Source organism: Onychostoma macrolepis, chromosome 15 (assembly GCF_012432095.1).
Source record: "Onychostoma macrolepis isolate SWU-2019 chromosome 15, ASM1243209v1, whole genome shotgun sequence".
Taxonomy (NCBI): domain Eukaryota; kingdom Metazoa; phylum Chordata; class Actinopteri; order Cypriniformes; family Cyprinidae; genus Onychostoma; species Onychostoma macrolepis.
This window is the reverse complement of record NC_081169.1, coordinates 5,735,934-5,762,439: the sequence shown is the minus strand read 5'-3', so window position 1 is coordinate 5,762,439 and position 26,506 is coordinate 5,735,934. Positions and strand designations below refer to the sequence as shown.

At 36.4% G+C, this 26,506-nt stretch overlaps 1 protein-coding gene across 2 annotated transcripts; it reads left to right on the top strand.

Moving 5' to 3' along the window:
- wdr62 (WD repeat domain 62) lies at positions 1–24,995 on the top strand. Of its 2 annotated transcripts, XM_058744843.1 has the most exons (32): positions 1–406; positions 680–771; positions 2,295–2,357; positions 2,444–2,501; positions 4,108–4,278; positions 4,725–4,862; positions 5,924–6,106; positions 7,267–7,427; positions 9,143–9,332; positions 9,419–9,553; positions 10,404–10,567; positions 10,645–10,736; positions 10,895–11,020; positions 11,102–11,172; positions 11,578–11,699; positions 11,865–11,940; positions 12,037–12,148; positions 12,247–12,310; positions 13,428–13,550; positions 15,701–15,840; positions 15,959–16,020; positions 16,100–16,363; positions 17,887–18,041; positions 18,545–18,666; positions 18,802–18,921; positions 19,517–19,628; positions 19,822–19,924; positions 21,082–21,139; positions 21,462–21,542; positions 21,784–22,521; positions 22,935–23,029; positions 24,073–24,995. In XM_058744843.1, exons 1-32 carry the CDS (start codon positions 254–256, stop codon positions 24,331–24,333), a joined length of 4,605 nt encoding a protein of 1,534 aa, XP_058600826.1. In that variant the 5' UTR covers positions 1–253; the 3' UTR covers positions 24,334–24,995. The 2 variants fall into 2 exon arrangements, with proteins under 2 accessions (XP_058600826.1, XP_058600827.1); XM_058744844.1 differs by lacking the exon at positions 21,462–21,542.
- Positions 24,996–26,506: the final 1,511 nt, after the last annotated feature.

Sequence of the window (26,506 nt, the reverse complement as noted above, 5' to 3'; positions counted from 1 at the left end):
CATGGACTTCATTGCTTACAGCTGTGCTGCTGTGTACATTGTCGAAGTTTCGTTTTCAGACGAAAAATACAAGTCATTTCTTCGTACTTTCTCAATTAAATTTTTTGATCCTCAATCAGTATTAAAAAGTCGGTCGGAGTGTAAAATAGTCGCGTTTTTTATCAATGGACAGCATTTAATATTTTTAAATGCAGACTAATATGATTATAGAGTCTGGCTTATTTATTGAACCGTTTTGAAGAAGTGTTACACTATGGCGGATGGGGCTTTGGTCTTTGGAGCGAATCTAAACGCGAGTTGTTTGACCTCTCGAGCAAAGAAAGTCAGCAGCAGCAGCAGTATTTCAGTAGCAGCGAACATGAGGAGAAAGACGCGACAGAGCAACAGAAGAGACATTCACAACCGGGTAACGTAATGACACGCTCAATCCTGTTGTGTTTACTGTAACGTTAGAGCAGAGCAGGCCAGAAACGCAGCACGCAGCGAGTCTTCCTGTTTGTACGTTCATTCTCATGCAGTCAACTTTTCCACGCAGTTGGTTAGCGCATTGTGTTTGTATTATTCACATTTAACCAAATGCACGATACACGCCCTGTTTACCAGCATGCATGTGAAATGTTCACGTGCGCAAGATGATTAGCTGTATGAAATAGTTCATGAAGTTGCGTTATGATTGCAGGTCGTCTTGGAGAAGGTCCTGGGCATCACTGCCTCCAGCAGCAGTGCTTTAACCTGTGACCCCAACACTGGTTTAGTGGCTTATCCTGCAGGGTAGGACTGTTTCTATACATGCATTCTGTGTCCAAGTCCATACTTGGAGTAGTTCTCTCAAAAAGGAAAACAGTCATTTACTCACCCTTTGTTGTTTCAAACATGAATTGTCTCTATGTAAAACAAAAGAAATCTTTGTAAAATATACCCCAATAAAGTGATTGGGGACTGGAGCTGTGAAATTTAAAACTGACAGATAAGCAAAGTAGTCCATATGTTTTATGTGCTATATTTGTTGTGTTGATGAGACCGAAAGAAATCTTCCTTTCGGTGTAGCTGTCAAATATGGTGCATCACGAGACATGTGGGAATCAATAGCATATGGTGCTGATGTTTTGTCAGAGTTTAAACAACTTCAGTTAAGTTTGATAATTCATTTTTTATGACATCAGAAGAGTAGAAAAGCTGTTATGAGGATTTATTGTTTGGAGCTTGTCAGCTGCAGTCTCCATTCACTTTCATTATATGGAGAAGCCTGCAGACATTTTTCAGAAATGTAGATTTTTTTTGCTCCAAAGATGAATAGTTTGGTATTACATGAGGGTGAGTAAATGAATATACGTTTTTGGTAAATTTTAGTGCTGTCAAACGATTAATCGTGATTAATTGCATCCAAAATCAATGTTTTTGTTTACATAATATATGAGTGTGTACTGTGTATATTTATTGTGTATATATAAATACAAACACATGCATGTGTATATATTTAAGTAAAATGTTATGTTTATATATTAAATATATTTATATATAATGTAATATAAATATTTTTTTAAAATACTGTTTATATATATATATAAAATAAACAGTACGCATACATATATTATGTAAACAAAAACATTAATTTTGGATGCGATCAATCATTTGACAGCACTAGTAAATTTTAATCTTTGTTACACTTGTGGTTACTCTGTTTGGACACCTACAATGTTCAAGTGAAACTAGTGCAAAGACATTCGTGTTTTTTTCTTTCTTTCTTTTTTTTTTGACCACTCTTCAAAATTTATGTAATGTTATGTAACAGTAATGTTTCTTTTTTTTTCTTCTTTTTTTATTATTATTCAGCAAGGATTCATTAAATTGATTAAACTTCTAAAGACATTTGTCCTATTAAGTTAAAGACACAAGCTAAAGATATTTTAAAATGTTACAAAAGATATACATTTTTAAATAAATGCTGTTGTTTTGAACTTTACATTTATTAAAGCTTCCTGAATTATGTATCAGTTTCCATTAAAAATGTTAAAAAGCACTGTTTTAAACATTAATGTTTCTTAATCAGCCAATATTAGAATTATTAAAATAGGAAATAGCTGTTTTAAATTGTAAAAATATTTTCCAATATTTATTTTTTTTTTTTTTAACAAATAAATACAGCCTAGCTGAGCATAAGAGACGTCTTTAAAATGTGAATCTTCTTTCAAAATTTGAATATTAGTCCAAGTATTCAAATATACTCATTTGTATTGTAAATTATTATGTAATGTATAATCTGTAAACTAATGTGTTGGTGTTGTATGTTTCAGTTGTGTAATTGTCATCCTGAGCCCAAAGAAAAACAAGCAGACTCACATATTTAATACATCCAGGTAAATAACATCCTAATCTTTAATTCCACAGCATAATGTTGTACATTGTTGCTGAATTAAGTCTAAATCCTGTGTTTGTTGCTCAGGAAAACCTTCAGTGCCTTGGCTTTCTCGCAGAATGGAAAATATTTGGTCACCGGTGAGGTAAGTGCTCTGATATGTTTTATGAGGGCCAAAAGAATGACGACTGTGCTAAATGCCCTTCTCCGCAGCGTTTGAAAGCGACAGGAGGCAGTCTGTCATTGATTCGCAGGGTTATGTATATATGTGGTAGAGGAGTAGTGACTGGGCTGCTCGGACATCTGTGCTGTGCGTTCCGACACATTCCAGCTCCCTGGTTGCCATGGTGAGGCCCAGTGTCTGTCCCAACTTGGTAAACCAACAGAGAAGCGCTGCAGCGACAGCAGATCACAAATGCAGTGCAATGCCTGCTTTGCTTTCTTTAGGCATCTGATGTTGGATGTTTCACAGGGGAGTTGGCAAAACGGGCATTTAAAAGTTTTGTTCTCATGTACTTTCCTCATAGAAAGAGCAACCTCAGATGGGTTTGGAAAAGCATGTGGGTGATGACAGAGCTTTTCATTTTTGTGAGCTATTTCTGTAGGTTTGAGTGGAATCTGAGGTCTTTAGATGAGTGTTAGTCACCATTTAAACTCGTGAAAGCCATATGTTGTCCTACATTCTGACACACAGCTGTATTTATTAGTGGCTGTTTTTTCCGCTCATGCTTTTCCTCGTCATCTGACCTTGCTGAACACTACAAGTAAATGAAAAAAAAACAAAATTGGCATGTCTAAAGATTACCCATTACATTTGTCTAAATTAATTAATAAGGTACTACATGCTGTGTATATGTATTTTAATACAGTCATATTAAATGTAATTATTTTTCCCATCATCATTTTTATTTTATTTTTTTGGAGTTTTTTAATCAAGCTCTGCTGAGATCTTGAGATTTATTTGATTTGCAGTTGATATGTTTCAGTGGCTGACATAAGATTGCTTGTTTTAGTAGAAATTAAAGTTGACAACTGAAACATTTTGAAATAAAATAATTATTTCAAATAAAAATATAGGTTTTGGCTTGAATGTAGAAAATAAGCCAAATTTAGACTGATTTTATATGTAAATATACATATAAATATTTTAAAAATATATATACATGAATGTATATGTATAGTAACACTTTATTTTGGGGTCTCTTAACTAGCTTTTATTAGCTATTTATTAGTAGTAATTAAGCACATATTGATGCCTTATTCTACATCCCTAATCCTACCCAATACATAAACTTAACAACTACCTTACTAACTATTAATAAGCAGCAAATTAAGAATTTATTGAGGGAAAAGTCGTAGTTAATAGTGAATAAGTGTTCCCTATTAAGTGTTACCATATGTATTTATATGTACATAAATATAAACAGCATAGACACATTATATAAACACAAACTTTTATTTTGGATGCGATTAATTGTTTGACTGGCCTAATTCACAGTGAGTCTGCGCTAATATTTTTTTACTGCTTGTTTTTTTTTTTTTGGTGTTATATGCTCGTTTCATTTACCTGATTGGTGGAGGTTAAGTAAAAAAATAAAATAAATCAATCAGTTCCCTAATGAATGGCATTTTTTTACTTCCGCCACCACTCTGTTGTTGGTATGTTTTATAGGAGAGTAGACATACTGTATCTGGGTGTGGGGTCTCCCACATTTATTCTGATGATTTTGTGCATCCCTGTTGCTTGGCAGAGCGGGCACATGCCCTGTGTGCGTGTGTGGGACGTGGCAGAGCGGACGCAGGTGGCAGAGGTCCAGTGCCATAAGTACGGGGTGGCGTGTGTATCTTTCTCCCCCAACGGAAGCTATATAGTGTCTGTGGGATACCAGCACGACAGGACAGTCAGCGTCTGGGAGTGGAAGGTGGGTACCAAATCACAGCCATGGACCTAAGAAAATGACCTGACTGATATTGAATTTTAAGATTACAAAGACTGTTTTTTTCTTATGTGATATTATCTACATTATAAGTTAGTGTTTACAGCCCGTTTCAAATTGGCACATCCTTTACAAAGGAGCAGCTTGTGTATTATCTATAATTCTATATTATCTATGAGTTTGCTCCGTCATTCATGTGCCAAGAAGTTGTAATTATGATATTTCTGACTCCACTTGAAGGACACATTAAACTCCCCTAATGCACGACTCGAGTCGTATTTTTGATGGCACTGTAGCATGTTCTGAATGAAGTAAACTGAACTTCAACAGTCACCCGGTGAACACTGCATAGGGACGCTGTCAGTCGGAAGGCAGCTTGTGAGTCTGGTTTACAAGAAATGATGCTTTTTAAATCTTTTCTTTGCTTGTAGAAGGGGACTGTTATTGCATCCAACAAGGTGTCCAGCCGTGTGCTTGCTGTATCTTTCTCGGAGGACAACAGCTACTTTGTAACCGCAGGGAACAGACATGTGAGGTTCTGGTACCTTGATGCCTCAAAGGAGAGAAGGGTGAGACCCTTGGCACATGTTGCTACAGCCTACAGATGCACTGAAATTCCAGACGCTGAAAATGACTTCTTTTAAAGAGGGAAAGAAAAAATGATTGATTGATTTTTATGCAAACACGCGCTACTGGTCAAAATAGCTGTTTCTATTTTAAAAAGTAATTTATTCCTGTGGAGGTAAAGCTGAATTTTCAGCATCATTACTCTGGTCTTCAGTGTCACGTGATCTTTAGAAATCATTCTAATATGTTTTGTTATTAATAATGGTTTGTATTATTTCCTGTTTAATATTTTTGTGAAACCTGTGATGCATGTGTTTTAGGATACTTTGAATAGAAATTTCAAAAGAACAACATTTATTAGAGCTAGAAATATTTTGTAACATTATAAATGTCTTTTACTGTCACTTTCATTTAATTTAATGCATCCTTTTGTTTAAAAAAAGTAATTTCTTATGTATATATTTTTTTAACTTACCCCAATGGTAGTGTATGTAGTTTTTAAAAAACAAAAAACAAATAAGCAGCTAAACTGTTTAATATTGATTATAAGATATTTCTTGAGCAACAAATCAGCATATTAGAATGATTTCTGAAGGATCATATGACTTTGCATCAAGGAATAAATTACATTTTCAAATAAGTTATTTTAAATTTAATTTGGTTTATTATATGTTTATAATGGTAAGGTAGGAAGAACAAGTATAATCAGTTAGCGGTACTGTATATTAGTATGTGTAACTAGTTATGCCAAACAAAGGCTAATAATCATAGGTTTTGGTTTTCAGGCCAGTGTTTGCTGTGTTTTGGTTCATTGCTAATTGGGTTCTGTACACAACCTAAGAATTTCAAGTGTGCTAATCTGAACTGACGTGATCAGTGCCATTTCCTGTGTTTGCCCACATCCTTCTGTGGCTGTGGGTTTGTTGTTTTACCAGATGGAGCACATAACACTTGTTATTCCTCTGTTTAAGCAAATAAGCACACTTTCTTCATGTTCTTGAAGCATTTAGTAAAATCATCACCTGTTGAGGATGTTCATATGCATCCTGATTGGCTCCTCCAGGTGAACAGCACAGTGCCTCTGATTGGTCGCGCAGGGTTGCTCGGGGAGCATCAGAACAGTCAGTTCTGTGGTTTGGCGTGTGGCCGTGGCTCTATGGCCAGCAGCACCTATTGCATCACACACACGGGTCTGCTGTGCCAGTTCAACAGCAACAGACAACTGGATTCCTGGGTTGATCTCAAGGCAAGTTACACGCATTGCCCCTGTTTCATTGCTGAAATGCAGTGTCGCTTATCAGCCATTTCCAAATTGCCCCGTAGGCTTGCAATTTTTCCTTTCAAACAGATTTCGTTGCACTTTATTTAACCTGGAACATTGTTACATAATTCATTTGAAATATTTATATAATGCAAGTAATTTATTTTATCATATAATGAATCATGTACAGTCAGCTGGATTGCGACCAAATCAAATTTTCCAAAGAACTTTGTAATTTGTAGTAATTATCATTTAAAGGAATAATTCACCGAAAAGTTCCCCCAAGAGTTTCTTCATAAGAACAGATTTAATGAAACCTAGCATTCCATCATTTGCTCACCTGTGGATCCTCTGTAGTAGCTGAATGGGTGCCGCTGATCAAAACACTAGAGTAATCCACACGACTCCAGCCCATCAATCATTTTGTGAAGCGAAAAGCTTTGTTTGTAATAAATTCAATAAAATGCTTTTAACTTCAAACCGTTGCTTCCGGCAACGAAGTCCTCTATCCACAAATTAGCTTTTTCCAATAGAAAAGTCATCTCATCTGAATCAGGAAAGAAGTATGCACAGATAAAACATTGCATGCAAGTGAAAACATGCTAAAACAGTTATAAACAAATATTTAGGTGGATTTTGATGTGAGAGGACAACAGGGGATGGACTTTTTCACTGGAGGAAGCATGATTATTGATAATGTTTTAGCATTTTGGCCATAAGCAAAGTTTCAAAGTAAAAATACCTTACTGATGGATTTGTTTTTTTTTTGTTTTTTTTTTAATAAGAATTGCAGTTTTCTGTTCACAAGACATTAACTGATGGACTGGAGTCATGTGGATTATTGTGATGTTTTTATCAGCTGTTTGGACTCTCATTCTGACGGCACCCGTTCACTGCAGAGGATCCATTGAGCAAATGATGCAATGCCAAATTTCTTCAAATCTTTCCAATATAAACGAGCTCAACTGCATCTTGGATGACCTGAGGGTGACTACGTTTTCAGTAAATTATTTTTGGGCGAACTATTCCTTTTAAGGGATATTTAATATTTGAACATTGGTTGCGTAACACGTCTTGGTAGGACAGGATTTATTAGATATGTTTAGGAAAGTATCCTGTCTTATGTCTTTGTTTTGCTGTTGTAGACGACATCTGCACAGTGCTTATCGGTGAGCGAGACGTTTGTTTTCTGCGGATGTGCAGATGGCACAGTGCGTGTATTCAGTCCACAGGACCTGCGTTACATCACCACGCTGCACCGGCCGCACTGCTTGGGAGTAGATGTGTCTCAGGGCACCCAGCCGGGGTAAGAGACCTGGACTAATGAGGAGTGACTAATAAGAGCTGCAACTATTCATCTAATAATCTGTTGATTACATTTTTAATCAGTCAAACAAAGCACATTTGTTTCCTTTCTTTGCTATTTAAACAAACATTTTTTAAGTGTCATTTAAGATGCAGTCACATGTTAAAATTAGTTCAGCTATGACAGATGTGTCTAGAGAGACTGTGTTTTTGTTTATTTCACTCCATCTAGCTGTTTTTGAACACAAGGTCACACACGTCCTGTGTGAACACCAACTTCACACAGAACAAACATAATGCAAAAGCAAATATAGGTAGTACCAGTGCACCGTATTTTCTGAAGTGGCACAAGGTGATAACTGCTTTGTTTATAGAAAAATATTTGAACTATTACATTCTGAAATGTTTCCCTCACTTAAATCTTGCAAATTTAATGGTATACAGAACGAGAATGAAAATAAGTATAAAATAAACCTAAATCATTCATTATAAAATGTTGGAAATGCTCTATATAAATAAACTTGACGTATCTTATAATGACTAACAAGCACAAATTGTGATCAAGTTGAATGTGAGGAAAGATAACAGTTGAATCCCTCAAGATAAAGCGCATTTCTAATTCCTCTACTGACTTGTGTTGTCCGATATTTACCGTATTTGGTAATCTAATTAATGATTTCTGTTATTTTGACAAGTAAAAATATTTTTGATCTACAGTGTTTTTCCACTTAAAATAAACAAAAGGAGGATAATGAATGTTTAAGCAAATAAATCCCGTAAAAAAAAAAAAAAAGACTGGATGAGGTGTGAGGCTTTGGGAGGAGAAATGAGATTTCAAGTGTAGTCCAGGGGAAGTAACACATGGAATATTATTAAAATTGTGGAAATGCAGATGTGCAGCTTGAACAACAAAATGCAAAGACTACAAATATTCAAATTCAAAATATTAACAAAAACTATAATAGTATGTTGCCATACTAAAATAACACTGGTGTGAGTAATGAGTGTTTCCCACGTGAGGTACTTTGTGTTGTTCGTTGCCATGACGTTCACATGCACACAAAACTATTAAGATGCCTACACAGACACACTGTGAAACATTGCAAAAATAGACTGAAACCGCTGAAACGTGATGACTGGAAAATGCAAGTTTCAAGATATTTGGCTCACCAAAGAAGATTACAAAGAATGGCTTGCCAGAGATCCAAAGGATGTAATGTTGAATTGCTTTGCTGGTTAAGATAATGTAAAGCCATGAGGCAAGAAAAACTTAAAAGCATATTCATATATCTTAAAACTTCTGGTTACATGAGCCTAAGCTCTTTTCAATAAAATCCATGCAAAAGTTAATATCAGAACATTTTAGAATACAGTATAGTATGTACCAAATATTATTCAATTTTATGCAAAACAGAAATACGACACATATCAGATTTCTGTCATATGGCCAAAAATAAATGCAAAAAAAAAAAAATTGCTTTGACACATGAAAACTGTAACAATGTATCTTACAAGGTGACGCGATGTAACCTTTGCTCTCACTTGAAATGTGTCCCCACATTAAGTCCTTGAATTTGAGGGTATTGGACCTGGAAAGTCCTTGAAAGGTCCTTGAATTTGAAGTTAACCAAGGTGTGGGAACCCTGTATATACATACATACACACCATATTAATCAAATGCTACACATTTTTATTTGATTACTTCTCTTTTCATAGGCATTTGTTTGGTGCAAACCCAGAAGCACAGTATCCAGATACCCTGGCTTTAACCTTTGACCCTGTGACCAGGCACTTAACGTGTGTGTATAACGACCACAGTGTGTACGTGTGGGACGTGCGGGACGTTCGGAGCGTAGGCAAGGTCTACTCAGCTCTGTACCACAGCGGCTGTGTGTGGAGTGTGGAGGTGAGGTAGTGACAGACCATGTTGACGTTATCAGATAAATAATAATACGCTACGCCAGTTTATTAATGCATGAATATTCTCTGCAGACCTACCCTGAGCTTGAAGATTCATTAGCAGCGTGTTTGTCCCCCGGCTCTTTCCTCACCTGTTCATCCGATAACACCATCCGCCTGTGGAAGAGTGATTCAGGACACGGCCTTCGCCACAACCTTTACAGCCAGGTACTGACAGTGACAACTGCTAGATATGACAATATTAAATAATATTGCAACTTAATGTTAAATGTGGAAACTTTTTCCAAGAACTGTGAAGTTTTGAACACTTTTATTTCCTTAAATTTACTTGTGTGCAGCATAATGGGAGACTAACCGTTGGAAACAATGAACCATAATCAGTTAATACTTGAAAAAGCTGAGGGGTAGTTTAATGGTGTTTATAGTTTCATACCACAGGTATTATTGTGTGCAGATTTTATAATCTCAAATTAAAGGACATTAAAGCAAAAAACAAAGAAAATTAATAAAACGCACAGTTCACCCCAAAATGAAACTTCTGTACTCACCCTCATGTCGATCCAGAAGACTTTAAAAATATCTTCATTTGTTTCTTGAAGATGAACTAATGAAACCTGAGAGAGATTTATTTTTTTCTTTTCTTTACATTGATAGTCCACTCCACCAAAACATTGATGCTTAAAAAAAGTTCACAAAGAAATCCTAAAAGTAATCCATACGAATCGATCTTCATGTATATGCAGTGAACTGTTTATATGTGAATAAAAGCATAAGTAAATCTGTTCATCATGAAGTGATTGTGGCTCTTCAGAAGACTTGGAATAATTTGCATAATTCATTTTTGTATTACTTTTATTGTGTCTTTATGAACTTTCAGAAACGTCTGTTTTGGTGGAATAAACTTTCAATGGAGGGAAACATCTCTCAGGTTTCATTAAAAATATCGTAATTTGTGTTTGTTTATCCGAAGGCTTTGGAATGGTGTGAGCGTTGGTAACTGGTGACAGAATATCTTGCCAATACATTCATCTCGTATTCATTGATTGTGGTGTTTCAGGACATCGTAAGGATAGTGTATGTGGACGATGACACACAGTACCTCAAAGCTGAGGCTGAGAAAGCTGAGGGAGCAAGCCAGGATGGTAAATCTGGGATCAGGGTGCTGGGAATCAGCCCAGATGGCCAACATTTGGCTGCTGGAGACCGCAGTGGAAACCTGAGGTGAGAGAAAATGAAGGATCAATGCAGAGAACTAAATCATAAATGAACATATGCTGAATCAAGTGTCACTTCTTCAGAATCTTCGGCTTGCAGTTTATGGACGAGCTGCAGAAAATCGAAGCTCATGATTCGGAGGTTTTGTGTCTAGCCTTCTCCCCTACTGAGACCGGTAAGAGAGACGTTTCTTTATTTCAAATGCATATTTTGTATTGCACAAACAGTTGAATTTAATTTGAGGTGAAATATGGCTTTTGGTGTTAAGCATGCAGAAAAGGGCTGTGAAAAACGTCAAATGTTTTATTATCGGGAGTGTGTTTTTCCCATCAGGTTTGCATCTGTTGGCTTCTGCGAGTCGTGATCGGCTCATTCACATCTTTGACATGGAGAACAAATGCAATCTAGTGCAGACAGTTTATGATCATTCGGCCTCCATCACTGCCATCAAGTTTACAGGTGAGTTCACAGTAGATAAACACTTAATGATCATATACTCTTAAATATTTAGATTAAGACATGTTGTACATTTTATTGTAGGATTGAGTTCAGAGTTGTGTATGGTTAGCTGTGGAGCTGATAAGAGCATATATTTTCGATCTGCTGAAAAGGTAAGGATGCTACAATTGCATTGCAGTTATATTTTTTTGTTACTGCTGTTATGTTATAGAGGTATCTTCTTATATCTACTACATAGACAGACAGTGTAGAGATTGCCTTGGAGCAGATAATTCAAAATATTGTCATGATTTTGGTATTTAACAGTTATTTTATATGCTAACAGCTTAAATTAGGAAGAAAAAGGATCAAATTTGCGTAAAGGGTTAGTTCACCAAATTGAACTTTTGTTAAAATGTATAAAATTGTTGTTAAATTGTATGAGTTTCAATTTTCAGTTTCAATTAATTAGTAAATTTTTGATGACTGAAATTGAATTATTCCATTAAATAAAGTGGAATCCAGAATTGTTTTTATTTTCTTTCTAACTGTTGTTGTTTGTGTCTCTCTTCTGAAAGACCTCGGAAGGCTTGAACTTCTCACGATCACATCACATAGTGGAGAAGAGCACACTGTATGATATGGACCTGGACGCCACACGCACACACACGGCCATCGCGTGCCAAGACCGTAACATTAGGTAGGGCTTTGCGTGAGCTGTTACTCATAAAGGTTCAGATGGTCTTTTTTGTTTTTCTTTTTGAATGCTAATACTACAATAATAAATGCAAGAAGCATAAGAACATTATCAGATATACAGAGTTATTTGCATGAATGCCATTTAAAGGCTCTTTTGCATTTTCAGAGTGTACAATGTGCAGAGTGGCAAGATGAAAAAGTGTTTCAAGGGCTCCCTGAATGATGATGGGACACTGCTGAAGGTGTGTGTGATGTGAATAATACTCTTTATGGTAGTTCACATTTGCAGTCAATAACGTTTTCTTTTTTGGCAATAACTTTGTTGTTTTTGCTCTCAGGTTCAGTTGGATCCCTCTGGGATGTTTCTGGCCACCAGTTGTTCAGACAAAAATATCTGTATCTTTGACTATGAGTCAGGCGAATGTGTAGCCACCTTATTTGGACATTCGGGTAAGATTGTTTTTCTTAATCACTGATTTCATTCTTTCCCCGCATAAATAATTTTTTTGGTTTCCTTATGGTTGACCGAACATTTTATCCCCACACAGAAATTGTTACAGGTATGAAGTTCAGCCAGGACTGCAGGCATCTGATTACCGTCTCTGGCGACAGGTAAATCTTTTAACCGTATGTACATACGTATGTATGTGTTGCCTATGTTTTTTTACTTTTAGTTATTGATTTAGTGGATGTAGTTACAGCAAAAATAAACACAAAATAGAATAAGGTGTGTACACCTTTTAAATATTTAACATTTATTTAGATTTCAGACCATATATGTATGTAGTTTGCAGGCTTCCTGTTGGTTCTTGAAGTCTTAAAATATTTTAAGTTTGATAAAATGGAAGGCCATAAAAAGGCTTAAATATCTTAAATGTTATAACAAAAATCTTAATTTTAAGAGGTCTTTAAATTGGGCATGTTAAAACAAGAATTATGACCACTTGTGATTATTAAACTTCAATAGACTGTGGTTAAATTAATGTGATATAATGTTTATATTGGATCGCATATTATACAGGCTCATGGTTTCAGAGCAGTTTGCACTCAATGAATATTGTGCATTTATGCCAAGCAGTTGTTTATGAAATGGGACTGTATACTTCATGGTTTTTGGAATATGTTGTAGTGCATTTTATCTCTTATTTGTAACTCCTGTTTTGAGCAGCTGGGAGTAGTAAAGCATGTACATTTTCACAATAAGAGTCCCTGTGTATTTCAGGCTCTTTTTTTTTTTTTTTATAATTAAAATTATTCTTCCTTTTTTACTGGTTATTGTTTTTTCCGAGATTCAATAATCTGTATCTGGCGTTCAGTGTGAACATTGCATTTAATGTAGATTTTACTATTGTTGAGAATCTTTTTTTCTTCTTCTTGAAATACTTGAACGCATTAGCCAATATCGATTGACCTTACCTCAATGTGTGTTTGGGTAGTTCATTCAAAAATGCTAATTCTGTCATTTACTTATGTCATTACAAACTTGTATGACTTTCTGTGTTCTGTGGAACATAAAGGAAGATATAATGAAAGTCAATGGGAACCAAAACTGTTTGGTTACCAACTTTCTTCTTTTATGTTCCACAGAAGAAATGCATACAGGATTGGAACGATATGAGAGTGAGTAAATTGACACACTATTTGTTTTTGGGTGGATTGTCCCTTTAAGGACACACCAATGTAGACCATCACTCGTACACGTCTAATGCTGGGGTGTGTGTGTGTCCAGCTGTGTGTTTGTGTGGCGGTTGGACTCTCAGATGACCAACTCCATGAGGAAGAGGCTGGCAGAGAGGAAGCAGCAAGCAGGTCTGACAGTTCAGCAGGCCGCCGGCAAGCAGCAAGCCATCAGGTAGAGTCACTGCAAATCTGATCCTCTTATTTCATTCACACTAGAAGTGTTGGCATAGACCCAGATTGAGCTGATGCGTGTATGACTTATATTTTGCAGCAAAAAGCAGTTGCACTTGCATTGGTCCTAATGCCCTATGAAATTCTTTGAAAATGAAAATGAATTCTCAGGGCAGCTCTGGAGATGAAGTTCATGTGTTCATGTCCTCATATAGTGAGAAAAATGCATTGAAAGCAGCACAAGCATCACACATGTTTTAGTGTGTGTAGTAAACAAAACCACAGCATGTTGATCTGACTTTCCGTGGTTAGGAATACTAAAATGCAGAAGTGAACTTTGTTTTGTGTGATCTGGTGGACTTTTTCTGATAAATAAACATGAATTTCTCAGTCCAGGTAACAGAGAGAGAGCGAAAACATGAATTTACATATGCTACTGACATTGCTAATTTTCACCATGCTTTGTATTATTACACAGTTACACTTTAGCCTTCTGACAACACTTTCAGTCTTTAAAATAAATAAATAAATAAAATAATTCCCCAAAATTTGAGTTGGACTAGTTTGCAAGGGCACAATTATAAGCAAAATCAGACTGTAATCAGACTAGTAATTCGATGAGTTTACCTGTTTGTCTGTAGTCCCATTTAGCCACTTGTTAGCAACCACCTTTAAGACAAGCAAAACCTGTTAAAAAAAACAAGGGGGTATTACATATGTATTTTGTTATAGAATAAAACATGAAAATATCTTGCGCTTTAAACATTATTTCAGGCAATTAACCAAAAACCCATTTAAAAAAAAAAACAATAGACTGATTCAATGGAACCGCAAGTGCTAAACTGTTAATTTGTTTTTGAGTTTTGACCTGCAGAAATGTCATTCCTGCAGCATGGATAATTATGTGATGACTAAATGATTTTTAATCTTGATTTTTATAGCTGCAGTCTATGCAGTCCTTTTTTCTTTTCTTTTTTTTTTTTTTGGTTAAAAATGATCCGAAATCAATATTTGAGCAAGTACCAGCCAGTGTTCAAAACTATCACCTTACTTTAGCCAGATTCACAACGGTTAGCTTATAATAATGTTTTCTAATTTGAGTGGTACTGGTAGGAATTTGCGGGAAACTTGAGGTATGCTGCTGCGTCATTACGTCACATTTGTAAACCTAAAGAAGTTGTCCCGGCTACTAGGCTATCGCACGTGAGGATCCTGCAGGTGGCGGATCGTTTATAGCCTTTTCTCACAGCAGCTAGAATAATTAAATGTATCATTTTGATGGTGGATTGTAATCCAGAAAGGATTATGTGTTTATGAAACACATGTGACTGAAATTAAATTATATTCCAATTTTAAATGTGCATCTGATTACAGATAGCCTACGTGGGATTACACAATATTTGTATTTTAAAGAGAACCAGTTTAAAGGAAGAATAATTTGCTTTTTGGGTTAAAAGAATGTGAAATTTGAATTGACAATTAGAGATTAGACTGCACAGAAATTGAACTATACACAAAGTATAACAATAATAATAATTTGCACGGTTTGATATGATATGAGCTAACTGATCGTTAGATGTAATCACCATTGGTAGCGTGATTTATTGTAATCCCTTTTTTTTCTCAGTTGGTCAGAATAAATGTGGAAGACTTGTTACTTGTTCAGATGACAATATCCAGTGAAAATTTTTATTTGGGTCATATATTCCAAGACGTAGGCTAGGATCTGTGCTTCCGAAGTGCAGTATCCACACCGGTGCGGTGACTGACAGCCACACATTCACCTCACAACGTTAGATTGATCTGTGCTGGAGCCGTGCACAACCCATGCAAGGAAGATATCGCACAAATAACTGCAATTGCAGGTTTTCAAACAGAGATGGCGACAAAGAGGCAAAACTTATGGACTGCAGCTTTAAAAATGAATTATGGCACTGCAAGTTACAAATTAAAATTTGTTGCTGTTGTGCATTCTACAGGTTTTACATAGCCCTTAGAGGTTCCGATAATGGATTTTGCAGATACCAAAAAAACATTCTTATTTTGTTTTACAAAATGTTAACTTTATTTGAGGTTGTATGATTAAATCGTGCCAAAAATTCGAATGATTCCCATTTCATTATTTTTCGGTTCAAAATTTCTATTGCTCAGGAGAGAGACCTACATCACTGTACCCTGTAGTGCATTGCCTCACATGGAGGAGGAAGAGGAGGGCAGCTTGATGCCAGAGGAGACTCCAGAAGATGGTGTGGAGGACTGCAGAACACCAGACAGGCTCGATTCCACTGATGGTATGTCAGTTTGTCTCTTCTGTGGTGATACTGGGAAATCTTGAGCCTCTCGGTCACATCAAGTGCATAAGCAAAATGTTTAGAATGGAATTTAATGGGCTTGACTGTTCCACTTCAGCATCTGTGGATTCTTTGGTGCTCCAAACCAATGGCAAGATGCCCATGTGGGTTCGTAGACTGGTATGTATGTCTCTGTTATCATAAAATGTTGTTGCATATTGTGTTCTTTCATGACCAGTGGATCTCTTGGTTGTCACAGGGTGGAGGAGGTGAAAATGATGGTGGTGGAGGAGCTAATAGATCTCAGTACCAGCCACAGGGACGCTGGGCAGTGCAGTCAGATCCACTAGCCATCCGCACAGTACTGGAGAAGAAGAGCATGCAGCTTCCCCTCTCACACACTCCCAGCAGAGCCGTGGGAGTGGAAGACTTTGAGGAAGACTCTCACTTTCACCCTCAAAGTTTCGACAGTCTGCTGGATGAAGATGTTGATGATCTAGAGGAGGAGGAAAAGATTTCCAGTGTAAGGAAATCTTTTCCTGATGTCCCACTGATGTCCCACTAGCTGTTTTTCAACTGCACACGTAGCTGCACGGTGTGGGAATAATTAAATCTGTTCTGATATAGAAGCAAATTCATCTATATATTTAAATTGTAAATTTTCAACAAATTTGGCCCATTATGCCCCCTGTACACCACGCCAGTGATCACTAGTCTCTATACTGTGAAGCTGCTTGTGAGTGTTCCTAGTGCTTTTGTTGGTAGACTGCACAATATTGTTAGTAAAATATCAAAATACTCTTCTAATTTGACTAGTAATAGTTTTCGTTAAAGAAGTAAAATTATATAAATTATAGCAGTGCTGGTGTATTAAATCATTAATTGTGCATTGAAAGATTCATTTGGTTAAACTCACTCATTGTAAAAAAAATTAAAAACATTTGTATTTGACAAATGATTGTCCCTAATAATGAACATTATGCAGAGGAAACCGTTTTAATTTGACCTGCGTGAGTGTAAATATGTATGAAACAAAACCAAGACAATTTCTTTTTCAAGCGACATTTTATTATATTCGTGTTTGTTTACAGATAAATCATATAGAACATTGCAATCGCTCCAGAAATTGTAATTGATTTATGGTTGAATACTGAAAAATTCCTTGATTTGATTGGCGATACTTGTGTACAATTTATTATAGCCAGGTTTGTTTTTACAAATCATATAGAACAGTGAAGTCCTTTCTTGCCTGCACTTGAGGCATCACTTCTATTGTTTTTCGCTCCTGAAATTTGCTCTTTATTTGCATAAACTTAGACATTTCTCAACTTTGCCAAGTTGCTGGACATGCCTGCATCCTGTCGTCTACGGCTGGTTTTGCTCGTATTGCTGGAAGTCACCAGCTTTTTATTAACAATTATTGGCATTATGCTGTTTTGTCGTGTGTCACTGATGCTTTGAGTGGGCCTTTATAGACTTTAAAGGGACTTTTAAAAATTGATGTCCAGTGTCCTGAAAGTGTCAGGGAATTTATTTAGAATTTTTGCTGCTTGTAATTATTATTATTATTTTTATTTTTTTACTTATGCCCTGCTCCAAATTATTTTGTAAAAAATTATCTTTCTGAGTGCAGTCACCATTTAAAAAATAAAAATAATAATAAAAAAATTAAAAATAAATAAATTCTTAACCAGTGGTGATGAAATTAACTGCTGAAAAAAACATGGAAATTTATTGGTTAAAAAGGTGTTGCAACCCTGTTTGTAGGTTTGGTCTTATATTCCCAGCTTCACGTGACTGGATATTGGAGAAGAATGAATTAGTCATTTAGTTTGTCACTTCATTTCCATTCTTATGTGACAAACAATGGTCAAGAGGGCAAGGTTTTAGAACAGTTAGTGGGACTAACAAAAACACAAAATCTATAACTCGAAGTATGAGCCAATAATAGCAGTGATGCTTTTCTTAACAAGCCTCACTAATAATTGTATCCATGTAATCATCTGGTCCCTTAATTGAAATAAGATGTTTGTTTATTTGTTATAGGATTCCCGAGTTGGGTTTAGCTCTTCGCTCCAAGGGCCAGATTTTCTGCAATTGCCACATGGAGAGGAGAACTTCCATCCAGAGCTCAGCTCACCAGAGAAGACAGGCTACATTTTGTACCCAGCAAACAGCACTGCTCTGTCCACTGGAGAAGGGTAAATTGCTTGTAACAATATCTGGTTTAGTTAATTTTTCACTTAGGAAGTAGGTGTATTTACATTTATTATTTTAGCAGATACTTTTCCAGCAACATGAGAAATGCTGCAATGTAATTTGCTTTTGAATTAATATTTAAAAATGCCTTTGAGTACGATGACTTAGAGTAGCATTGTAGTATGTAGTCAAAAGAGAAGGGGGGTCAAACATCGAGCCCTGAGGTATCCCAGTGGTTGCTTGATGAGTCACCAGTCCCCAACGAGTTAATTTGATTGGAATGTTTTAGGTTTTTTTTTTGCACAGTTTATGAAAAGTTGATGCGCCAGAATCAAACTGTGAATGGGACCAAGCAAATAAAAATTTGACAATGTTTATACAACCCTGTTTCTTCCATTTTCATACAGTGAAACTGGACTTTGTACACAGTAAACTAAATATTGCTATATGAAAGTCCCTAGTAGCATTTTTCACTTATTGAGTAATCTTTTTTTTCTCCATGCAGAGAGTTTGATGTTAAAGCTCTGTGTGAGGGTGCAGGTGATGACCCTGAGGAAGAGGAGCTAAGTCCAGATAGTGCTTGTTCGGCTGAGAGTCCAGCCTCCCATAGCGACCAGCCCCATGACCGTGAGTCACATTACACGCTGTGTTTGGAATGCTGTAGAGTATGAAATTACCTAAGGTAGTTAAACGGTAGTAGTGGCCTTTAAAAGTTGAAGGTCCACCTGTTTATGTGACTTTATCTGTTTTGCTGCTTTGTAGAGGACACGGACTCCCTCAGTCAGGTGAGCTCCACAGGAAGCTCAGGAGTTGAAGAGGATGAAGAAGAATCTGGGACCTTGCTTCACCAACATTTTGACTCTCTGGGTGTGGCGGCTAATGGTACAAGATGTTTGCAACTTCAGTTGTCTAACAGTGTTAATGGAAATTAACATTTTATTGGCTTAAAAAATGTGTTTGCTAGACAAAATACATGGAGTACATGATACGACTTTTGTCCAGTCTGAGGATATCAAACACATTTGATATTTTAATTAGTTGAATTAAGTTAAGTTAAGTCGTGACGGAATGTCAAGTATGGTGACCCATACTCGAAATGGTGCTCTGCATTTAACCCATCCAAGTGCACACACACAGCAGTGAGTAGTGAACAATGCACACACACACACAGTGAACACACACCCGGAGCAGTGGGCAGCCTTGCTCCACCGCCCGGGGAGCAATTAGGGGTTCGGTGCCTTGCTCAAGGGCGCCTTAGTCATGGTATCGAAGGTGGAGAGAGTGCTGTTCATTCACAATCCCCACCTTCAATTCCTTCGAGAATCGAACCTGCAACCTTCAGGTTACAAGCCCGACTCCCTAACCATTAGGCCACGACTACCCCTGTAGAATTTAATAATTCTTAAACTGAATTATTCGTTTAAGATAATGGTGAACTTCTTATTGCTAATCTTATCTGCTGTGAAAACTCTTGTAGAAAAGTTCAACACAGACTTGAACAGTCTGCAGCCCACAACAGAGAGTAACTTCCTCAATCCTCGTCTCAGCATCTCCACGCGCTTCCTCTCACGCTTTCAGAGCCGCTTTCGGTGAGTTAGCAGCCACGTCTTGACTCCAATGTTCAATATGTGTAATAGAGAAATATAAATTTACAATTATAGCTCTTCTCTTCCCTTTTGAGATATAAATAAAACAGGGGAAGAAGTGTCTGTGTAATTACATACTGTAGTGTGTCATAGTGAAGATGACATTTGTACATTTAATTTCTGTCTGCTGTTTCAGCACTATTGGGACTAGTGGCAGTGCTGTTTGCCGGCCTGCAGCTTGCCTGCCCAGTATACCAGATGAATCCACTGATAGCTGTCTGACCCTCGATGGAACAATGGTATGATTTTTAATCTCATGAATAATGTAGTCTTAATGTCGTACAAGATGATCCCAGTGGTTGTTCATACCAATCACAATTCAGACTGAATACCAATGTCGCATCACTCTGGCATTTTTTTAGCTTTTTTTTTTTTTTTTTTTTGATCTCAGAAGAACAAAATGGTGTGACAATCATAAATTTAACCACTTCTCCCATATTGTTAAAGTGATGCTATTGTTGTTCCGTAAAGTGCAACCTCTACATGTTAACATCTCTAAAATGTTTCTTTTTTTTATGATTCTTTAAAGTGTTAGTTCACCCAAAAAGGAAAATTGTCATCATTTACTCAACCTCAAGTCTTTCCAAACCCACAAAAGTTTAGTTTTGTCCTCTGAAAACAAGTGAAGATACATAATGAAACCTGAATGATTTCTGTTCCTCGATTTGAAAGTCTGTTCCAATAAAATCATAACACCACACCCTAAAAGTAATCGACATGAATCAAGCAGTTTAATTTGAGTATTCTGACAAGACATGATAGCTTTATATGATGAACAGATTTAGTTTAAGCTTGTATTCGCATATAATCATTGATAAATGCACATACAGTATATAAAGCACATCAAATATAGTAAATGGGAGCTCACATGTGCTTGTGTAATGCTAGAGAACCAACAAGATTTGTTCTTGCATCTCACTTAAGCATGTTTGAACTTCCTCAAGAACCATTGGAGTTTGTTCTTATGCGCAAAGCAAGTATCATTTGAGCTGCAGTAGCCATATTTAATGTGCTCTATTTATGTTCATTGATCAATTTTTAACTGTAATAAAAAGCCTAAATAAAATCTTTATACTATAAAGTGAGTAAATGACAATTTTCACTTGTTGGTAAACTATCCCTAAGTCTTAAGTGTGTATCTGCTAATAGTTAAAAATAAATAGTCCTTGTTTAGGATTACTCTTTTAGTTTAAATGACCTCAAAAGCATGGACTAAATATCACAAAACTTTGAAATCTGTCGTTTTCTTCCAAGTGAAACTCTATGATAGTTAGAAATATTTGGTAGGAACATGTTAGGATAACACACTATTGGTTATGTTAGTAGAATCAAAAGCTTAAAATTGTCTGTGGGACTTTTGTCTTGTTAATTTTTCTCCTTTTCTCCTGATTTTAAGGACAAGTCCAAGGTTCTTTCAAACAACAGTGGAAGCATTGAGGAGAACGAGAAAAGTGGTATGTCCTGTTACCTGTTAATAGAATGCATTTTAGTTTCGTGAGTAAAAGTGTCTTGTAACATAAAGAATAAAGGCCCCGATATACTAACATTTTCCTTTCAGCAAGTTTGTTCTTCAATTTCACTTCCAAGTATATCGGAGCCTTAACAGTATTATCTGACTGGTCATGTGATTTTATGTGCTCCGTGTAAAATACAACTGATTTTTGTTTACTTTGTCGAATTAGAAGATATCAGAAGTCCTGGCTCCGTTTTAGTCATTTTAAATATAATGCTTGCTGAATTATAATTGAATGTGTATGCTGAAATCTTGTCCTCCAGTTACCAAGAAACGTTCCTCCGTGGCTGCTCGGAAATCTTACCAAAACTTATCTTTATTACGCTGGAAAAATGCTCTGGGAGGTCTGTGAGAGTGTGTTGGGTGTTTTTTTCATTCATGTCTGGGCTTACCAAATTACCAAATCAGAATGGTTTCACATTGGTGTGGTGATTTCATTCTCGTTTTGCTCTCACTTTCAGTGTGTGCACATCTTGGTTTTTGGTGGTTTTGGTTCTTGGTGCAATTGGGGTTAAACTACCGGCTTTAAAAAATGATATTTGGGTTTTTCTTCCTTTTTAATGAACTTCTAATATGTCTTTACAGAAATCACAAACAAGAGCATTCAGTCCAAAGCTCACAATACTGTCAACACTGCAGGCGTCCTCCCCACCAAATCTACCAGCAGTGCATGTGACACATCTGTAACGCGCTCCCGCCAAAGCTACATGGGTCCCACTGCAAGCTCCCGAGCAAAGATAACCCAGAACAACTCTGTGGAGAGTTTGAACGTGTGTACATCAGAGGAAGTGCAGTTAAATACCCCGTTTATGTCTCTGGACCTAAGTGTGGACCAAAGCAAAGAGAACATTGTTCCTCCTTCCTCTTCAGTTGTGTCCTCTGGATCGTCTCATCCGACACCAGCTCTCTCTACTCCTGCCTCGGGTAACCACAGTGCCCGGGCAGCTCTTCGATTGGACCTCCTTGGCCTCAGTCATGCCAGTCTGTCACCGGTGTCACTCAAGAGCCGTCTAGGGAAAGCTGAATGTGCCGAGTCTCCGCGTCGACAGGCTCTGGTGACGCCCACAGAGATGCGGTCACTGGGGAAGGAGTGTCGGAAGCAGATCGTTAATATTGAGCAGAGTTTGGTTTCTAAGACTTCAAGCAGGTTCTCAACAGGGTCTGAAGTGTTTGCCAGGAACTCCACGGTGTCAGAAACCAGTCATTCTGTGGTTGAAGATCTGCAGTTTACCGAGTCGTGTGGGAATACACAGGCCACCAATCAGATCTCAACGACTAGCTCAGTAACTGTAGACAGAGTAGATCCTACAGAAAAGGACACAGGTACTTTGTATCCTACAGGCTAAAATGCATTTAAATTGCAAGAACATTGTTAAAGAAACAAATTCCATGTTCTGGTTAAGGCTTTATTCTGAAAGAGGTGTTCTATAGTTACTGCAGTAATCAGGCATATAAATACTTCCATATAGATGTGCATAGACTTATACTGCTCAAAATTCAGATTAAAGGAATACTAAATATTAAATCAACTCAACTACAATACCTGTGGGTGTTCACTGTCTGATTCGAATTTCTACCAACCAAAATATTGATTTATTAAGTTTTTTCAATTGGCGTAATCTGTTAAACATGCTTATCAGAATATGACTGAATACTGATTAATATTGGGATTTTGTTTGGCAATACAGTCAGTCACAGATGGTCATTTTTATTTGTTTGTTTATTTTTGACTTTAGGATTTTCTGCGGAGTCATTGAGTGTCCAGATGTGTAAGGAGATGGTGAATGAACTCTGGCAGACCATCCATAAAGCAACTGGCTTTTATAACAAGGTGATTTATCAAATTCTACCTCTGTCAGGGATGACGCGTGCAATTTTATATAATATATATAATATAATCTTTCAGTTTTTCCATGTTTTTTTCACCCTCTCCCTGATCCTTAAAATTAAAGTCGCTCTACTATTTTTTATTTTTTAATCATATTAATAATCTAAATCTTTTATTTTATTTATCTTTTTTTGTTAATTGCCAAGGGAAGAAGTTCTAATTTTAGCTCAATTTTAATAAGTTTAGGTTTTTGATGTAACATTTATTTATGTATTTATATAGATAGATAGATAGATAGATAGATAGATAGATTTTTTTTTAACGAAGAGATTATTACAATAACTCTGGTGGTGATCTTTTTAAAGTTGAATATGTAAATTACATTTTATATTGGCCTTTTATATCACACAATATTCACAATATCCACTACCACTCACAAGTTTGGGGTCAGTGTTTTTTTGTTTTGTTTTGTTTTTAATGAATTATTTTATTCAGCAATAATGCATTACATTAATCAGTAAAGGCATTTATAATATTACATAAGATCTTTATTTCATATAAATGCTGTACTTTTGAACTTTCTTTTCATGAGAGAATCCACAACTCTTTTTAACACTGATAATAAGAAGAAATGTTTCTTAAGCACCAAATAAACATATTACAATTATTCCTAATGGATACGGTGTCACTGAAGACTAGAGTAATGGCTTTTCAAAATTCAGCTTTGCACAACAGAAATTACATTGTAAGATATATTAAAATATTTCAAACTTTTGAACAGTAGTGTATGTTTATACATTTGTGTGGAAACTGGTGCAACTATCTATAAAAATAGAAATGAGAAAATGTATTTAATTCAACTGGTACAAAATTGCCTTAACATTGTCTCAATTTTGTGTAAAACTGTTGATCTATATACAACATTATTCTATAGGAATTTGATAGCATTTTTACAAAGTGAAGGAAAATGCCTATAGCTAAACCTTACCATAAAACCTTAAAAAGCCGTCTAATGGTAAAACACTTTTTCTGCCCCCTCTCTGTAGTTGTGTGCCGTCCCGGAGCTGTCAGAGCAGCAGGAGCAGATGAAGAGTATTTTGCAGGAGGTGTTCGTGGGGGTACAGAGTGAGCTGAAATCCCTGTGCCCACAAAAGACACGCCCCTCGCCCCAAAGCGCCCGTCCCGTACCGGAGGACTCTCCCGGCCGTCAGCTCCGGGACGACAGGACCGTGGCCCTCCTGGAGAAATATTCAGAGATGCTCTTACTCCGAATGACTGAAAAAGGAGCACAGGCCACACTGGAGTAACGGCTCAGTTCCCATCATTTGATTGGCAAAAAACTTCTAATGGCATAGATCCATAAGCACCTTTGAACCTTAATGTCTTCCTTTGGTTTGATGTTTTTAAATAAATATGTAAATGCATATTAGAATAATTTTTTTTTTTTTTTTTTTGAAACTGGTCTTTTATACTACCCCCCCCCCTTTTTTTTTTAACACTACATTTCAATACCTGAGTGTATTTGGTCACATACACTTTTATTATTTTTTATGTTTTGAAGATTTGTCAAGGCAAATCTTCAGGACCTCCCCCCATTATATCCTTGTATTCCAAAGGTAACACTTTCAAAACTGTACATAAAATATCAAAGTTGAATTATGTACTCAGTTTTGTGTTGAAGTTTTGATGTTTGATGCTTTTGTAGTTTTACACCATTTCACACTGCCACAACCACGCAGACTAACTAAGAGGTGTTCCATTGTCATTTTATTTCGAGTGTTGCTCTGAATAGTGACTTCCCGAAGCATCAGGCTATGACTCACAATTTGCTTGCCACTGTTATGCTTTGTCATGTTGACGTGCAATCCTTTTTTTTTTTCTTCTTCTTTTCACAGAAAATGTATAGTTGTCTGTTTTCAAAGGCTTTGTAAATATGTTTTTAACCAGCTATTTGCACTGTTTTAATATTAAACATTCAAATATGATTGTTTTTGAGGTTCATTATGATTCTGAAAGTACATTTACAAAAACAAATTATAAATCTATAATCTTTTGAAAGGATGCAGAATTTAGCAAAACCTGTGGTTTTTGCATTTTTTTAAAGCTTTTAAATCTTTAATGAGAATCTTTAATATTACCTCAAATAGACAAATACTGTATTATAGTGATTTTCCATTTATTCATTAAGCGTCTGCTATTATCCAAAGCGACTTACAAATGAGGGCAATGGAAGCAATCAAAATCAACAAATGAGCTACATCAAGTCTCAGCTTAATGCAGTACACGTAGCAAGTTTTTTTTTTTTAAATGATATACCGTAATAAATATAAAAACCGATAGAAGAGAAAAATAAGAACAAGCTAGTGTTAGAGGCCTTCTTTGCTTTTGTTAATTGTATAATAAATAAAAAGAAAACAAAAAGATTAGAAAAGCTAGTGTTAGTTTTTTTTTTGAATAGAGTGAATGAATAGAGTGCAAGTTTTTTTTATACATTTTTTTTTTAAATTATTTTAAGAATGGAATTAGAATAGAGAGTACTTAAGTTAGAGGGTCAAATAAAGATGGAAGAGATGGGCTAAGGACTGCCCGGATTGAGTTGGGCAGGTCATTCCATCAGGAGGGAACTTTTCATTTAAAAGTCGGTGAAAGTGATTTTGTGCCTCTGGGATGAACAATAAAATGTCGTTCACTTGCAGAACGCAAGCTTCTAGATGCACATAAGTCTGAAGTAGGGATGCAGCGATTAACCGGTTTTACGATTAACCGCGCTTTAAACCGTCACGGTTAATTAATCGTAAAGGCTCTGCTACACCGAGTGTTTCTGTTGCACGGAATGGAACTGTTGAAACGAGCAAAATGAAAACAAAGTTACACTAGAATCTTAAAATGCCGTGCTTATCAGAGACACGGAGGCTAATAGATTAACTATGACAGAGGAACCAAACAGTGATCCTTTATTTCCACCAGAGAAATGACTGAAGTCGATAGTGTGGGACCATTTCGCGTACACCAAGAATGACCAGGGCGTCATTTAAATAGTGCCGTAAAATTTGCTAAAGAGCGAATACATAAGGGATAATGCACGGCTAGCCAACCTGTTCTCCTGTGCAATAAACGATTTTAATGCACGACGTGAAGGCAAAGACCACCTGACATGAAGTTCGGTAGCGCTAACATTCTGCCCGCTTCAGAGATGAAATAGTGCGGTGAGAGAGTGTGTGAATTAGCCTACCTGCATCTGCGCGTCACTTTAAACAATGAAGATTTGAGTTTAGTTATTTAAACAGTCATTTTACCCCCTCTTTGCTGATTAATATAATGAAGCGATCCAGTCTCTATAAGATATTTTATTAATGAAAGTCGCTGGGCAGCGTTGACAACACGTTTCTGTCCTCCTAAATGTTTGTGTGGGCAGCTCGATCTCGATCTCACAAACCAAAATAATAGACATTTTCTCAGGCCATATGTAAAATCAGATGA